This window comes from Monodon monoceros, unplaced genomic scaffold (assembly GCF_005190385.1).
Source record: "Monodon monoceros isolate NGI ecotype Baffin Bay Population unplaced genomic scaffold, NGI_Narwhal_1 Super_Scaffold_5, whole genome shotgun sequence".
Taxonomy (NCBI): Eukaryota; Metazoa; Chordata; class Mammalia; order Artiodactyla; family Monodontidae; genus Monodon; species Monodon monoceros.
Genome location: NW_021703782.1, coordinates 10,608,576 through 10,627,035, shown reverse-complemented (window position 1 = coordinate 10,627,035; position 18,460 = coordinate 10,608,576). Strand labels below are relative to the sequence as shown.

General features: G+C 41.2%; 1 protein-coding gene across 5 annotated transcripts in view; it reads right to left on the bottom strand.

Annotated features, from left to right (window-relative positions):
* CCDC25 (coiled-coil domain containing 25) overlaps positions 1 to 16,959 on the bottom strand; it is a 79,068-nt gene extending 62,109 nt beyond the window's left edge. For 4 of the 5 annotated variants that reach the window (XM_029203948.1, XM_029203946.1, XM_029203947.1 and 1 more), the window contains exons 1-4: positions 16,860 to 16,959; positions 12,079 to 12,126; positions 6,537 to 6,576; positions 1,781 to 1,832 (exon numbers count right to left, since the gene is read on the bottom strand). In XM_029203948.1, coding sequence (XP_029059781.1) covers positions 1,781 to 1,832; positions 6,537 to 6,576; positions 12,079 to 12,126; positions 16,860 to 16,887 — 168 coding nt within the window. In that variant the 5' untranslated portion in view covers positions 16,888 to 16,959. Of the gene's footprint in view, positions 1 to 1,780; positions 1,833 to 6,536; positions 6,577 to 12,078; positions 12,127 to 16,859 lie in introns of those variants that run through there. The other variant, XM_029203950.1, reaches the window with a different exon arrangement.
* Positions 16,960 to 18,460: the final 1,501 nt, after the last annotated feature.

Sequence of the window (18,460 nt, the reverse complement as noted above, 5' to 3'; positions counted from 1 at the left end):
GCACACCCAGAGGCCAGATCTTGATTTCTAAATACCATTTCCCAATAAAAGAAACCAAAGTTCCTCAGAGAAATGGCTGATCCTAGAGCTGGAGCAGGGAACATACAAGATGAGCCTGAAGCATCTTGAGTCTCAGAAAGTAAGGAAGTGCTCAAAAAGTAAAATGACAGGAGCATGTCAAAGGAACACAAGAGGGCTTCCCTGGTGGCGCAGTGGTTGAGAGTCCGCCTGCCAATGCAGGGGACACGGGTTCGTGCCCCAGTCCGGGAAGATCCCACATGCCGCGGAGCGTCTGGGCCCGTGAGCCATGGCCACTGAGCCTGCGCGTCCGGAGCCTGTGCTCCACAACGGGAGAGGCCACAACAGTGAGAGGCCCGCGTACCACCAAAAAAAAAAAAAAAAGGAACACAAGATTCAAGCTGGAAGAGTCAATGCAGGGACAATTTTAGCAACAAAATGACACAGTACTGGATTATAACCCAAAGTAAAAAGTAAATGTGTGAGTCCATACTGATATAAGTAAATGACTGAATTAAATACATGGGAGAGAAGAGATGAATCTTCCTTACAGAAGAATTCCAAACAATATATGCAGGTACTCCCCACACCAGGACGTGGAGCTCTCCCCCTGGAGTACAGGCTGGACTTAGTGACTTGCTTCCAAATAATAAAGTATGTGGGGAGAAGAGCAACTCTTTAGTGAAAAAACCTGACAAACATTACCCCGGCCAGGAGATCAAGGTTAACACCATCAGTGGTAAGTCCTATTAATGCATATACCCCTGACATGATGGGATAAGAGCACTTCACCTCTGTGCTATTGTTCCCCCAAACCCGTTAACTCCAGTCTAATCATGACCTGATCAGTACTTCTCAAACTGTCAAGGTCATGACAAACAGGGAAAGAGTGACAAACTGTCACAGACCAGAGACTAGGCAGACATGACAACTAAAACGCAATGTATGACGCTGGACCAGATCCTGGAACAGAAAAAGGACATTAATGGAAAAACTGGAGAAATCCAAATAGAGTGCAGATGTTAGTTAATAGTGATGCATCAGTTCTGGTTTCTCAGTTCAGACAAATCTACCACGGTAATGTTAAGATGTTAGCAATGGGGAAAACTGGACATGGGGTATATAGGGACTTGTACTACCTTTGCAACTTTTCTGTAAATCTAAAATCATTCAAAAATAAGTATTTTTTAAAATACACATAACAATTATCCATTCCTATGATTCAACTACACAAAAAACAATAGATGGATATAAAGACAGATTGGAAAAACAGTGGCTTTATGTGACTAGGGAACATTAAATCCTTTCCCTTTACTACGATAATGTTGTTTTAAACCTCCCAAAGCAGCCCCTGATAACTAGGAACATATATGCCCTTGGTGAGGCAGGAGAATCACATGAATCTGAAAAAAAGGAACTACAACATGATCTTCCTAGAAGAAGACAAAGTCCAGTAGTGTCAACTGAAATGACAGGGAGAGAGAGCAGAGGTGACACACAGCACATCTCAGCTGGCAGGACAAGGCAGTGCTTCTATCTGGGAAATATGTGCTGTGTCCCCTTCCAAGCCTCAAAAATCAGCAGAATTGCCCTTAGTGATTTCCTGGGTTGGGGGAAGACATCTCTTCATTTGCTAATTTGTAGACTTTTGTACATATTTATTATTCTAAACAATTTTTTTGCCCCCCAAAAAGGACAGAGGACAAGATAGGATGCTCATCACTACAGAAAAAGTCACGAATCCATGTTTAAATCCAGTTACCTTATGTAATCGAAGGTATACATGAGCCGAAGAGAGCTTGTCCACATGAAACCTACAAAGAATGAAAACCACTTTTAGCATGAGGTACAAGATAACCATCTCCTCAGGCCACCTGCATTTAAAGCATCCCAATCCAAAAATATTAATTCAGTGCCTACTGCACACTGAGCACGATGGGGGGCAGAAAACAGTCACCACCTCCAAAGAGCTCACTATCAACTGGGAGAGGTGAGAAAAACATGGAAAGATCTGCAGCTGTGTGAGACTAAGTACCAAGATGAGTACGGGAGGCAATGAATGTTAAAAGCCCAGAGAAGGGTGATTTTTCAAGTGAGAAAGAGCTATCGGTGACCCAAGGCTTCAATGATGAACTGAGACTTGGGTCCCAAGCTGAACCACGGGACTTAGAGCAAACACGGGGAAGGAATTTTAGGTGAGAAGAGAAGGGAATGAAAGAAGTCAGCAAGACTCCAGGGTTGCAAGCCTGGGAGACTCACAGGACCACTGACAGTAACAACTTACAGTTGGAGAGGGAGCCAGTTTGGCAAAAAGATGACAGGTTTGGTTTGGGAAATGTTGAGTTTCAAGCGATGGCAAAACAATCCAAAGAGAATGTCAATCACGGAGGTGGAAGAGTCAGGTGAGGACTGAAGCAGTAAGCAGACCACATCACCAAATGGGTCAGACCAACAATTCATCCAGCCTTACCTCTGACAATGATACTAATACGCGTCTCCTGGGAAAGCATGGTGATTGCCCTTTATGACGCTGTCCTAAAAATATTCAGAATGCCCTCTCACCCCAGTATCCTAAATATACCTTTCATTAAGGCTCTATCATTCACCAATTTATCTTTTAAAACTTACTTCTTTTTTCACCTAGTTCAACATTTGGGGATTTTAAGTTTTTCATATTTACAATTCACCAAATGAAGCTGACCCACTCTTTCCAACACCCAGAGAGGCCTCCAGAATGCTAGCCAACAATGGTAACACACGACTGTCACTTCGTGATTTCTGTTAACTTTACTCTTCTCTTCCTTAGTCCTTTCCTTTCCAGACTGAGGAATGTTCAGTAAAATCCTAAGGAGGCAACGTCACGTCCCATTATGTATTTCTTTAGACATTTTCTTAGCATTAATGGATTTTTTAGAGCTGAAAATGGTTACACACTCATACCTGGTCCAAGATGTAGGCAGTGTGATTCTATATAAAGGTCAAGATTTGCTGTTTCTCATGCCCTCTTTAAAAAGGTTAAGCATCTTGCTAGTCACTTTGGATAAAGAAAATGTTTACACATTTTTGGCAGTCTATGATGACTCTAGGTCTTATGCCTAACCATTAGTGATAGCCAAAAATGAATACAACATCTTAGTTTGATTTATTTTTCTTCTGCTGGTTCATTTACTTATTTGCATTCCCACGTAAGAGATTCCTACTGATTATCATCTTCAGCTTGGCGTTTTCCAGCCAGAAAATGTGTTTTTTTGAAAATCTGGAAATTATACCTCACTGCTCTGTTTCAGAATCTTAGGAAAATACCCCATTAGTAAGCAGGCTCAATTGAGAAATCTTCTCCCATTCCAATTTGTTTTAAGTTCTCTGTTTACAACAACTCTTTCCTACATACCCATAGTAGCTTGATTGTATTCTGATTTTCCTTAAAGGTCTCTGATGTGGAATTTTATCAAAAGACATGCACAAGTAGTTTAATGTATATACACACTGGGTTCATACATAGGCAGTCAAAGTCAAACACACCCGGGAATATCACTGCTGATTTACACCAACTTCAGGCTTGTAGGTACACCTCTACAAAGCGCAAGGGGAATGCATGTCCCAACGGTGCTTTGGTTGAAATGTAAAACGAACAAAAAACTCAGTTCTGTAAACAAACTATTTTGAGCGAGTTTCCTTAAAAAACCTTCCAAACCTCCCAAAATGCTCACTCCAAGTTTAAATTATGCCCACCAGTTCCCTAGTTCCCTCTCTTCCTTGTTACCTTCCTCTCCCTGCTTAATCACTATTACTCTTTATTGAATGCAGAGACTAGAAACATGAGCATCCCTGACCTGAGAATGTAGAGATGCACGGGACCCCAAGCTGGGTCGTTTAACTCCTTAAAGTGGGGACTCTGGAAATACTACTCATTAGGGGGTTTGGAAGCAGTGAACGCATACTCTTTGTATTTTCCTTTGTTTAAAATGAATTTAGTTCCATTCTCATTTAATCCTAGAAAAATTCTTTGCTTAAAAGCACCTTAGGAGGTTTCCTGGTATAAACTTAGATGTTGACATTCCCAGAGGTTAAGTTCCAGGTTGAAAATCTGCCCTGGAATGTAGATCAACTGATTCATTCTCTGCATGCCCAGGAATGTTCCAGGATTGACAGTTTATTAACTGTAACAGGTCTTGAAATTTAGGGCTATGCCAGCTCACATCTGACCTAGGATAGCTTCTGGAAGTAAAAGTCAATGACTTCTGACAACAGACATTAAATCTCAAGATTAAAGAGTGTTGAAATGGCTACCGGGCAGCTACAGACACCAGTCTGGTAAGTGCCTTCCAGAAGTTGACCTTAACGAAACGAAAAACCCAAGTCATAATACATGAGGTGTAGGTTGTAAATTGGAAATTTCTCTTCCACTTAATTTTTTTTTTTATGTCAAGTAAAAGGCTGTAGTGAACTGACTTTCATGGCGCATCTGAGTATGTAACCTTTCCTATGCAGGTATTTCTGCCCCAAACCTTACAGCAGGTAACTGCGTAACAGGTGTGATCATCCTTATCTCTTGTGTGACAGATCTGGAGATCTTTGGGGCCCTAAGGACAATTGAAATAATCCAGCCAAGGGTGACAGGTACTCAAAATGGAGATGACCAGAACGCAGTTACTGTGAAGAAATGTCCAGCAGAGATCACTTCCAGACAGGCAGAGAGCTAGTCAATTAGAAAGTCCACATCTATTGGACACTTACTATGTGCCAGGTCCTACGCTAGGTAGTGGGACAGAGTAGTAAACAAACCGGGTGGATCACTGTCCTGGGCTGGGCGGGGGAGGCAGGGGAGCAGAGCTTATAGTCAAGGGTCCTAGGAAGGTAAGCAGCACCCAATGCAGAAGCCCTGAGCAGTGCAACTTGCCCACCTGAGGTATGGGGGCACCAAGCAGTGTCTACCTTGATGACATATTTGAGTTCAGAAGATGGGCCGCTGTGCTGGAACAGGGGGCTGATAAAAAAAGCCTTTAAACTTCCTCAGGTTTCTAGTGTCTCTTGGTTCCTGGAGTGTGGACTTCAGAGAGGGCAGACAGCCAGGGAAACACTTCCACGGGGTTAGGAGGCGGCTCCTTCACAATGAGGTAGGCTGGAGCCAGAGAGGCGCCCTTCAGTGGGCTCCTGCAGGTAGGCCCGGGGGTTCCGAGAATGGCTACATCTAGGGAGTAGCTTAAGTTAGTCTCTGGGCAATATATTTCCTACCAGATGTCCAATGCTGCATACCTTACTGAAAATCAGTCAACTCTTCTAAAAAGTGGCAGCCTAAGCTCTGTCACTATAGGGAATTAAGTGAAGAATCTGGGCCCAAACAGCATGAGGGAAGACAGAAACAGGGGTCTAGAACTCGAGCTGGCTGGGGGCCAGCAACGACCCAAGTGGATCTGTTCAGTTTCCCTTAGCCTGAGTTTCCTCATCTGAAAAATGGGCATGATATTGGTAACTATTTCACAGGGTTGTAGTGAAATGAAATGTATTGGTGGAGGTAAACACTCAACAGGATCTGGCCTACAGTTTAAGTGTTTGGTCAATGTCCATTACTACTGTCACTAAAGCCAACAGGATCCGAGTGTTTCTCCTCAGGGATGGCATTTGGTAGGGGGGTGTTAGGAGTTGTAGAGACCATATCCCACTCTATAGTAGGTAGAATTAGGCTCCAGGAGAGAGACATCACAAGGGTCAGAGGGAGGGTAGAAGCTGCAGCTAGAAAAAGAAAGCAAACTGAGTACGAGAGCATTACACGAAAGAAAAAGAAAGTAGCAGGAATCCATGAACTCCTCACAGGTTTTGGGTTTGAGCTGTAGAAAAGCCCATATAACATCCCAAGGCAGTTAGAAAAAGAAAAGAATTCAGCTAAAATGCAGGGGTTTTTTTCCTGCATTTGTTTTGTTGTTTTTTTAGACTGGGTTTGGTGAGCACCAACATAAAATTATCTTGGAAGGAGGCTAAGAAAGAATATATTATCATTTTTGAAATTTCCATAAATTCTTTTAGAAAGAAGGGGTAGGGGCTGGATCAAGCCAGGGTTAAACTCTTTGTTGAGAAGACAAAAGGGAAGCCAGTCTGTGTTTTCTTTAAAGCTGGACCTGGTCAGATGCTCTACCTATTCCACTGACGTGGAAGCTTGCATCTATTTTCTTCACTGCTTCTTGTGAAGCCTGCATCCATCCACTCAAGAAGAGCAGTCTGAGTGTGTTAAGTGCAGTGGTCTCAGTAACCTACTATGAGGAGACACACAGGAGGTAAAAGCAAGCCTATGTTCCTGAGACCTTTGCAGTGAGGCCCGAGATCTAGCCCTAAGACCTCATTCCCAGTTAACGTGGTAATTATAAATGAAGGGAGCTGGCAGTCAGCTATTTACCACTGAATATTCATAGACAAAACGCAAAGCATGAGTTCCTAATTTTAATCATAGGAGTCAGGTGGTTGGTCAAGTCTAAGAAAGTAAATAATGATCCATAAAAAGCAGAACCAAAATTGCTACTTACCAAATATCTTCAGGCCAGCCATACTTTATCAGATCTTCATCTGCAGAGAGACAGGAGAACAAAGAAAAGGAAAAAAAAGAGAAATGAAGGTCTTAAGGGATACAAACTACTATGTATAAAATAAATAAGCAACAAGGATATATTGTACAGCACAGAGGAATAAAGCCATTATTCTGTAATAACTTTAAATGGAGTACAATCTATAAAAATACTGAATCAGTATGTTGTACACTGAAACTAATACAATATTTTATTTATTTATTTTTAATTTTAATTCAGTTTTAAAAGTATTCTTTGGTTCTTTTATTTATTTATTTTTTGGCTGCGGTGCACAGCTTGAGGGATCTTAGTTCCCCGACCAGGGATTGAACCTGGGCCCTGGCAGTGAAAGCGCCAAGTCCTAACCACTGGACCGCCAGGGAATTCCCTAACATAATATTTTAAATCAACTATACTTCAATAAAAATAATTTTTAAATTTTTAAATAAAACAAAACTAAAAACATGTTTTAAAGAGAAGGTTAAATGAAATATGCCAAAGTTTATCGTAAGTTGGGAAGGGAAAAAAAAAACCAATCTTTTCCACAAAACTTTTTCTCTCCCTTAATAAAGAGTAATTCAAAGAGGCTTTGATGCTTGAAAATACCAGAAAAAATTTTTTAATAGTTTTTACAACTGGACGATTATAATCATAATTTTGTATAACATTTATAATCTAAAGTTCAAAGATATTTCTATTTGAAGATAAAACTAACACTGGCAAATCAGAGCAACTGAGATGTTAGATAGTCTTAGAAAACTGATTCACTATAACAATACTTATATGTTAAAATGGTTTTGCTACAACTTTAAAACCAGTGGACTGCATTTTACGTCTTAAAAATAGAAAAGCTTCTCAATTATAAAATTGTAGAAAATTAGGGAACAAAACAAACACCAGAAATATAAAAAAGAAAATAAAAATCACCTAAAATTCTGTCACATATGAAAATAAAAATAGAAGAAATAGGTGAAAGTTAAAGTAACTGTCTCTGAGAGTAGAACATGGGTATTGAAAAGGATGGGGTAGAGAACTGATGTTTTTTACTATAAGCATTCTGTTATTACTTGAACTCTTTTTTTTTTTTTTTTTTGCGCTACGCGGGCCTCTCACTGTTGTGGCCTCTCCCGTTGCGGAGCACAGGCTCCGGACGCGCAGGCTCAGCGGCCGTGGCTCACGGGCCCAGCCGCTCCGTGGCATGTGGGATCTTCCCGGACCGGGGCACGAACCCGTGTCCCCTGCATCGGCAGGCGGACTCTCAACCACTGCACCACCAGGGAAGCCCTGAACTTTTAAACTATATATTTGTTAGATAAAAATAAAAATTTTAGAAGTTCTTTGGAAAAAATGACTACTTGATTCTATCATATGGATAAACTTTTCTGTTGTTGACATTTGGCTTGCTTCTAATTATAAATGCTTCAGCAAATACTTTTAAAATAAATATGTCCATACTCCTGATTATTTCCTTAAGGTGTATATCTAAAAGGTGAAGTATTCGTTCAAAACATATGCATATATATGTTTGTTTTGTTTTGTTTTTTGTTTTTAGCTACACTACGTGGCTTCCAAGATCTCAGTTCCCCGACCAGGGACTGAACCTGGGCCATGGCAGTGAAAGCACCAAATCCTAACCACTAGACCACCAGGGAACTCCTACATATGTATATTTTTAAGGCTAATGATATATATCTCTACAGAAAGGTTATCTCAATATATACCTCTAATAGCCATATTAATAATTAGTAATACAGAAGCATTACTTAAATTATTAAACCTAAAGTTAAAAATTGTAAGGTAAAGTGATTCACATATGATGATTCAAAATGTACTCAAGTATAATCTATCTAACTTGAATGAGGTATTTATTTTCCAGAAAAGCAAAATGATGATAGAGTACCCTCTTGGATGAGGGTACTCTAAGCAACTGCAGACACCTTGAGTTTTCTGAAGGGTTTTCTACTAGCTTAAGTAAGAAGCTGAGCAAATAGCCGGCAAGTAATCAGAAAAAGGGAATTATAAAAACCTCTTTTCCTCCTTTGGGCAATGTTTGGCTCCCTGGTGACACCTGCTGGCTAATAAAAAGAACACACCTGAAAGCTTTTTAGAGAGAGTGACTCATTCAACTTAAAATTCATTTATGTTCCATCCAGCCCTTAGCCTTAAGTCATCAAGGCTATTAGAAGTAAACGTGATGTGCTAGGAGCACTGGAGAACAGGCAACTTAAAAATGTAATACCGGGCTTCCCTGGTGGCGCAGTGGTTGAGAGTCCGCCTGCCGATGCAGGGGACACGCAGGGGACACGAGTTCATGACCCGGTCCGGGAAGATCCCACGTGCCGCGGAGCGGCTGGGCCCGTAAGCCATGGCCGCTGAGCCTGCGCGTCCGGAGCCTGTGCTCCGCAACGGGAGAGGTCACAACAGTGAGAGGTCCGCGTACCGCAAAAAAAAAAAAAAAAAAGTAATACTGTTCTTACAAAGCAGACTAAGAGGGTTGGATAACTCTAAGAGTGCCTGGGGGAAAGTATTCTACATACAGATTTTTTTTTCTACATATACTTTAATGACAGCAAAACAACACTCCAGTGGGCTCCAGACAGAATCTAAATTTATATCTGCAGACATAAACTCTGTATCTAGATTTTATCTGTAGAGAGAAATTCCTACAACGGAGGTTTAAAGGATTCATTCTAGCCCATCCTAACCCACTCTTCCCCGAAGCCTTCTCAGCTCTCCCTAACTACATTTACTCTCTGCCCCCTCTACTTCTACAGTGTTTGCTATTAATATTACTTCATTTTGCCCCTACTTTTGTTTAATAGACTTTATTTTTTAGAGCAGTTTTATATTCACAGCAAAACTGACTGCTATTTGGTTTTGTATGTGCCTCCACCTGAATGAACACTGTGAAAACACAGACTCAATCTTCCTCTTTGGATACTCAGAGACTGGCACATGGCCTCACACAGATCAGCCCAGCGAACAGGAAACTACAATGGAAGGGAAAAGAGACACGGTGGGAATGCCCCCGGCACAGCTGCCTGCGTCAGCAGCACTGATAGCCCATCAGTGAGCACTGGAATCAAAGCAGCCCTTCGCTGTAAGACATACATAAAGCTGTCCCCACCCCGCCAGGGCTGCACAGCGCAAAACCCGCGCGACCTTGGCTTTAGGTGCCTCTCAGGAACCTGAGTCTTGGGTTCACACCCTTCGTGTGGTAGAAGGGAAAGTAGATTTGGTCAGGTTTGGATCCATATCTACTGTAGATAACCAGGACTCCTATAACTGTGCCTTATTGTTCAATGTAATATAGGGAGACAGTATCCCCTCCCCAGCTATGTTCATCAGGAGGACGCTATGAGAAAACTTATCCATGACAATTCACGGGTTACTAGGAGAAATATAAAACTCAAGTATTAATATACTGCAGACAGCTTCTCCATTAAGTCACAACCAGAGTCAATGGCATAAATTCATTATAAGGAAAAAACCGTTTAAAAATTAGTTATTTTATGCTATTGTTTTTTTCTCTTGGCTAGGATGTGATAGTCTTGCTTATACTGATTCTGCTTATGGTTATAGCAGGGTTTGAAACTGTTATATAGATCTGATTTATAATTATATAGTTATATATCACATTATTGTATTTATAACATTATATATATTTTATGTGATGTATGTGTATATACACCAACTACATATACTTAGCATGTATAACTATACATATACATACAACTATATGTTTTTATAAAACTATATGCATAGTTATATCTAAGTTATATATAACTTATCACTGTTCTTTGACATCTTTTAATTAGGGGCCTTATTTCATTAATCAAGTGTCTCATACTGAAGAATGTTATACTTGTCTCTTTTAAAGGATCAAGTTTAAACTGTCAGTTACAAACTGCACCTAGAACAGACACCAATGGTTTTAGAAAAGGAAAAAAAAAAAAGCAATACCTGAGGGTTAAAGAAAAGTAACTGAAGTGAATCAGGCAGCTCTCAGACTGAGGCAGAGTCACCCAGGCCTGGAGTATTCCCAGGGGAGAAAGGAGGTGGCTTTGGGGAGCTCCAGAGAGAACCACCAGTTACTGAGCGCCCACCGTGGGCCAGGCACTCTCCCCAGGCTCTTTCATTTAACCTTCACAGCCCTGCAAGGCCGATACCGTCCCAGGATCCTCTTCTTACATCTAAGAACCCAGAGGTTCAAAGGGGTTAGGTAACTATGGCTAGTTTGCTGAAGAGCTGAGATTTTAACCCAGACTGGCCAGACTTCAGAGCTGTCTTTTCCAGAACATGATGCTACCCTCAAGAGAAGAGCAACTGTGCTTTTCAAGCTTGAAGAAGAGGAATTCTGTCACCTTCTCCAAGCTCCCTTGTTGCAGTTCTTTCCTCCCTCTTCAGTGTCCCACACCCTGAGGGGCAGTGCTGTCACCTCCCTGCTCTCTCTTTTTTAAATAAATTTATTTTTATTTTTGGCTGTGTCATGTCTTCGTTGCTGTGCGCAGGCTTTCTCTAGTTGCAGACAGCGGGGGCTACTCTTCATTGCGGTGCACGGGCTTCTCATCGTGGTGGCTTCTCTTGTTGCCGAGCAAGGGTTCTAGGCATCCAAGCTCAGTAGTTGTGGCTCGCGGGCTCTAGAGCGCAGGCTCAGTAGTTGTGGCGCATGGCTTAGTTGCTCTGCGGCATGTAGGGATCTTCCTGGACCAGGGCTCGAACCCGTGTTCCTTGCACTGGCTGGCGGATTCTTAACCACTGCGCCACCAGGGAAGCCCTCCTCCCTGCTCTCTTGATCAAGAAAACTACAGTTCCCTTTCGGCACCCCCCGCCACTCATGCAGTCAAAAAGGCGATCCCTAAATCAGTGTTTTTCTTGTAAACTTTAGATCAAATGCATTAGTGAGTCAGAAAATTAATTTAGCAGGTTAAGACTAATTTTTAAAAAATGAGATAAAACAGAAAATAGAGGGCACAGAAAATAGTATGGGTATTTTTTGGTAAGTTTTTTTTTAGTTAGGTGAATGTTTGTATCATTTAGTCATAGGAATGTGCACAGTATGAGATAATGTGTTTTATTCTGAGTGGTCGAGAAAGCACTGTTAACATTTCAACTCAAAAAGAACCATCTTCTGCCTCAAAACAACCAAGATATGTTTCTTAAACGAGGTAAAAATGTACGGAAAATGATCTTTTCAAAGTCCAAGCCACAGATTATTTTTATTTGATGAAAACCAGCACAAGTTAACCTCTAATTCCTGTCACCCCTAAATCAAACGATACCACAAAACTCTTTGTAAAGTAAGATTCTAATCAGCCACAGGTGGTCCAATTAGCTCAACTATTATCTGATATAATGAAATTCTAAGAAAGTTAATCCTTTGGAATTCCTTATAACGAGTTAGTAGTTAACTGAAAACTCATATCCAACAAGCCATTGGGAGAAAAGGCAATTAACACTTACCTGCTGGAAATTTCAAAATCAAATGCTTTTGAAAACTTACTTTCATATTTATCCTTTCCCATGTAAATAGTGTAAGCAGATGAGTTAACTAAGACAAAACAAAAATAACAATAGTTAGATAACTTCAACACCGACACAACTGTTTGATGGGAAAAACAAGGGACAAATGCTTATTAGGGGTCGGCAAAACATTCATGGCCTGTAGGCCAAATCCAGCCCTGTTTTTGGACAGCCCTTGAGCTAAGAATGATTTATACATTTTTAAAGGGTTTAAAAAAGCAAGATGAAGAAGAATAAGCTAGAGAGACCGTATGTGGCTTACAAACTCTAAAATACTGACCATCTGGAGAAGGTTTACCAACCCTCATTAAAAATGGCTACTTTCCTACTTTCTCAGGGATTTAGTTCAATGCAATTCCAGTTCAGTCCTATACTTTTGCCTTCTTCAAAATAGTTTTAAAAAAACAACGACCAAAACTCTTCACCTCAACCATTTAAAAATAGGTTCCTATACTTAGGCAAGTTTTATTTTTCATAATTTGATTTAGTTATGTCCAAGGTGTTTTGCAAATTATAATAAGCTCCCTATCACATTCAGGGGAAACATTGGCTCTCAAGCTTCTTCTAATCAGTGGCTCTGAATCCTGTTTACACATTAGAATCACCTAATTTTGCCCCAGTTCCACCTAAGGCCAACCAAATCCAAATCTCTGGGGATTGGGGTTTTGCAAAATATCTCTTTTTACAGTGATTCTAAGGTGGAGTCAGCATTAGGAACCACTACCCTAAATCAAAAACAATATTCTGGGTATGGTTTACCTTAGAAATGACATTTGCTTTCCTGAGCTAGTGTGTTTTGATGTGGGCATCCTCCATCTGGAATCAGTTAGGTTTTGTATTCGAAATTCTAACTGGGTCCTGGTTTTCTGAGCTAGTCTACCAAAACCTGTTAGACCCCGTTTGGACCTAGACTCCTGAATTAATAGCCACTGAGCCTCTGCCTATAAAGCCTGGCAGACAGGTACAAGCTTGGGCCAGGCAGTCTGCTGGCTGTCGCTCCAGAGAACTACCCTGTGAGTGGAGCTCTGAAGGCTGGGAAGCAGCACTCTTCCATTTACAGATTCTTAAATTCTGGATTGCCTGAACATTCAGAATGAGAAGCTTCTTAAATGATCAATCATAGCTGCCTCTCTTGGGGACAGAAAACTCCCAATTCCTTCAGTTAGCAGTTATGGTGACTACAGTCCATAATTACTTGGAAATAGTTGAGAAAAATAACTTGAAAGAAGAGAATTTTGCACTGACCAGCTGACAGAAATACTTGTCTATAACAGAGCATTATATTAGCTTGATAAGCCCTTTGCATAGTATATAACAAATGCCAAGTGCAGGAGTACAACTAAAAAGTGTTTCAGATCCTCTCTGTACATTGTCACATGGGTACACCCTTTTGAACCTATAAATGTCACCACTAGGAGTATATATCCTACTAATTAATACTCCGTCAAGCAGTGATGTTCTTTTTACAACTTAAGCACTCATTAGTTAAGACTGGTTATACACACTATAGAATATCCATAAACAAAATACCACGTACCCATTAAAAAGAAAGGATAGGTGAAGAAATTAAACAGCAGAAGAGTATTTTTGTGTATCTATATATAGTAATATTCAATTTGTAAAAAATAAGTAACTGTATACATAAACATGTTTACATATATATTTTTAATACACGCACCCGTTTTCTTTATACTGTGGAAGGATATATATTTAATTGTTAACAACAGTTACCTTGTCTACTTGCTTATAAAATGTATAGATGGTTTTTGTAATCAGAACAAATGTAATTTTTTAAAATGATCAAAATAAACAAAGCTGTCTCTGCAGGACAAGCTATCTAAATTACAGCCAAGAGAATGACAGATGGTTCTTTGGATGGTTGACCTATAAAATGAGGTGATTAAGAACATAACTGCTACAAGCCCAAACTGAGGGGCATTCTACAAAGTAATTCTTCAGCTGACAGTGTCAGTGTGAGAGAGAAAGACTGAGCAATGCTCCAGATCAGAAGATGCTAAAGAGTAATGAATGACAGCGGAAAGCAACAATGATTTGTAATTTTCCTTTGTTATAAATTCACCACTAGGACACTGATAAAAACTGAATAAAAGCTGCCGATTACATACTAGTACTGCTGCAATGTTAATTTCCTGATTTTGATAATGAAGAATGTCTTCTGATAGGAGAATATCCCTGATTTTAGGAAAAACACCCTGAAATATTTAGGGGTAAAATGCAACTTACTAACAAACGGTTCAGAAAAAAAAAAAAAATCTGTGTGTGTGTGGAGAGAGAGAGTTGGGCGGGGAGGGGAGCTGGAAAAAGAAAGAGAAAGGGGAAAAGAAGGAGATAAGGTATATGTGGTAAAATGTTAGAATTTGGGGAATCTGAGAGAAGGCTATAAAGGAAATCTTTTACTATTCTTATAACTTTTCTGAAATACTAAAATTATGTCAAAATAGAAAATTAAAAAGGAGCATGACTGCTGAGTAAGAAATCTGAATTAAGCCCCTATCCATGTTAGAGGGATAAAGGAAAAGTAAATTGAATTATTCTAGTATTTTTGTTACTCTCACCCAAATATTAAGGTTGATTAGTATGGGAGCTAGTTATCTTGAAGATACCTGATACAGGTGTAGCAACCACGCCAACTTTAGAGGCACTGTGATAATTTCATAATTTACAGAACAATCTATCTTGAGACAGATGCTAGTAAAAGGTACTAAAAGTGCAAGTGAAGTTAATGAGCCATGCGCAGGTAATTTGTGGGTCCATAAATCAGAGGGGCTTAAATTTGACACTGGAAATATAGCAAGGCTAATGTTTCATTATTCTCTTATGAGAGTGTGAAAGAATAAAACTAAGCAGATTTTAGTTAGAGATACTAACTTTAAAAGGGAAGGCAAAAACTTTCTATTGAGATTTTCAACCCATTTTTTTAAAAAGTTTTTTTGCAGTAAACCATCAGTTGCTTGGAAAGCTTGGCTATCTATACGAAGTCATTTCCTGCAGGTTCTGTATGTTCAAGTTGTTTTCTGTACTAGGATATATAAAGTTTTACTACTATCTTACTGGAAGTTATAATTTTTCCATTAACTTTGCAATTTTAAAAGCTGCACAAGTGCAGATTTATTAGACTTAGAGGCCAAATATTTTTCTGACAGGAAGCAATTCTGATGTTATAATGGAAGCCAATGAGAAAAATATGATCCACAAATCAACTGAAGCACTCTGTTCTATTAAGGGCACCTGCGTGTGTATGACTAGCACTCAAGGAATTTAGAATCACTTTAAGGAGAACAAAGCAGCCAGCATAAAATACATTTAGTACCTATATGGCCTGCCTATAGTTTTCATTCCATTGCTGGACTTGTACGGGTAACTATGTTGTCAGGGACTCTCATGAGAGGCTACGAAGAGACACTCCAGTTATCTGGAGGGGCAGGACAGAGGGAGGATGAAAATGCTATTAGGGGCCTATAATGATTTTTCAGGCTAGTTTGAATTTTGTTTCTAGTAATTTTAATAATATGGGTAAGACAAAATTAAGCCTATAGAGACAGAGAATAGCTTACGGCACACCGTGGAAGCCTAAACTACTGAGAAAAATGAGATGTGATAGTATGACGGAGTAGCAGGGGAGGGGGTCTGTGAGTTAGAGCTTCCCTGGGCTTCAACGTTCTCATCTCTAAAGAGCAAGTACCACTCTATTCAAACCCACACAAACACTGCACAGCTAGTTTCACTTAAATCTCACCTTTAACAAGCAGGCAGAGCCAGTAGCAACAGAATAGAGTGTGCTAGAAGTCAAAAAATATCATTCATTTATTCAATAAGTATTTACTGAGTAACTATTATGAGCCAGGCACTACACTAGAGAAACCAGGAGATCCTCTCCCTGTCCTCAAGGGGCTTACACTCTATCTCAAGCAGACAGAGTTTAATATCATATGACAAATGCAATGCCAAAGGCATACATGGGTGTTAAGGGGATCCCCGAAGAGTTATATCTAAGCAATCCTGGGGTGGTGACAAGGCGGGAAAGGCATCTGGAAATGACTGGCAAGGGCTGTCTCAGGGGGAGAAGCAGCTAACTGGGGGATTGACTGTAGGCAAAGGGAACAACATAAGCAGAGAAATGAAGACAGTATTTCCTGGGAACTAAACACACCCTTTCCTTGCCTGCCAAAGACAAATCAGAAACATTATCGTGTCACTTTTCAAGATCTGGGACATCAACTCTGCCCAGTGAGTGGCTGTATCGCTATTCCAGAGTCTTTTTATGGCTTTCTGTAATATCCAGGCCCTATAACCCTTTCCTAGAAGGCTAAGGCGCACTTCCGGTAAGGCAGAGTTGTTGGCAGATGTCTCCTTTCTTTCTCTATGCGGGTAATTACCAGGGCGCAGCAAGATTAAAGGTTACGGGGGTGGGTGGGGAAGGGGAGACTTGGGATAGGGGTGCGAAGAAGTCCACAAACTGTCCAATTCCAGGTAGCGACAGGTCTTTCTGAATGAGGGGAAAGAACAACTCCCGGAGGCAAAGACAGCAAGGGGGATGGTGCCTCTACGCGCCCCCAGGTCCTGACAAGGGGGCGCACGGGGTGGACTGGGACGGACACGGTGGGGGGACCATGAGGACGCGGGAAGAGGCACCCACTGCCGAGGAGGCGCTCAAGGACCAGGCTCAGCGGCGGCCTGGGGGTTTCGGCTTCGGAGCCCCGCGGTCGAGCAGGGACCCGGGAGGTCTCGGCGCCCACTCACCGCTGCTGCTAGTGAAGTAGAACACCATGATCCCGGCGGCGGCACGGCGACTCCAGCGCCGAACAGCGGCACTCAGCCCTTGAAGATCAAGATACCGGAACCGCGGAGGCCGCCTCCCCCGGAACTCCTCCGCGCACTTCCGGCGGACGTCGGGCAGTGTCATAACGGCGGCTGCTGGCGGGCTACCCTGTCGGCGCGCTGAGAGCTCAGCTTACTAGGGGATTGAGGGGAAAGAGGATGGAGCCAGGACAATAGGTGATTGGAAAACTGCGGGGAAACTCCGTCTTTCTAAGAGAAAAATGTCATTCACTGACTTTATTTTCAGAACCTCCACCCCGTGAGCGGTCAAATCTTGAGGCTTAGCTCTTGGTCTTATCTGCCTCCTTTCAGCCGCATCTGGCCTGCCTGAAAGTAGAAACCTGTTGTCTTCTTCACAGCTAGGCGTTCACTGAGCCAGTTACGGTACTTGGCACTTAGTAGGAGCTCATTAAATTTTGAGTGAACCCCAATTCCTGCACTATTCTCATTCTAGGTCCATCACCTACTGGGCACATTTGGTGCTGCACTTAACCTTAGCTGGAAGATGAAGATGAATAGAGCTGCTAATTCACAGGCTATTTTGCCAGGGTTAAATAAGTTAACGGGCAAGACTGGGCAAACCTCTGAACCTCAGTTATCTTCCAGATGTAAAGTGGAATGATCTGACTCAAGGAAAGTTCCCACAGCACTTAGTTTTGACCTGACTATTTCTCTTAACTTCATCTGACCGACTTCATTCTGTGAAGTTAAGCACATCACTTAACTAAATTTATTTAGAACTAAGAAAGTGCCAGAGACTGTACCAGGAGCTGGTACACAAAGATAACAACAGTAGCTAATAATCAGTGAGTGCTTTAGGAATCTTTGGGCTTTGCAAAGGAAGAACCTAGCTCTGTCCTATAAATAGTCATTGTTTTCTGGCTCTCAGTTTTATTCTCTGTAAAATGGGAATGATGATACATATCTCATAGACTGTGGTGAAGAGTAAATGAAATAAAACACATCAAATGTGCAAGAATGCCTGGCGCATAGATGTTACTGTCATGATTTTTTAATTTAACTTGAAAAATGAAAAAATGAGCTGGAAACCTAACGTATTACTAGTAAAAGAAAAAAAAAGGTAAACTAACAGTAAAGCTTCAAATGTGAAAAATAACTGCCTCGAAATCTTAGAGAGGCTACTTTACAAAAACATCTTACACTAAGTGACCTTAGAATGTGCCTGGAGTTCCAGAGTTTAAAATAATATAAAAACCTCAGTTTTATTCTGCTAAAAACTACAATTCCCAGAATGCATCTCAGATAAGGCCTCCGGAATGGAGCCCGGCGCGCCTCACGGGATTCTGGAAGACTTGGTTTCGGAGAGAAGAGAGCTTTTAGCCTTGCAAGGGCGGGAGAATCTTGGAGACCGCCTTTCGGGTGGGCGGGGCAAACGCTAGTGCACAACCAATCACCGAGCCAGCCCCTGGACGCGCTGGGAAGCGACCAATCGGAACTCACCTACTTCTGCCTGGACTGGCGCGCGAGAATTTGAATACAGTGGGGACCCCTGGCTCTGCTGA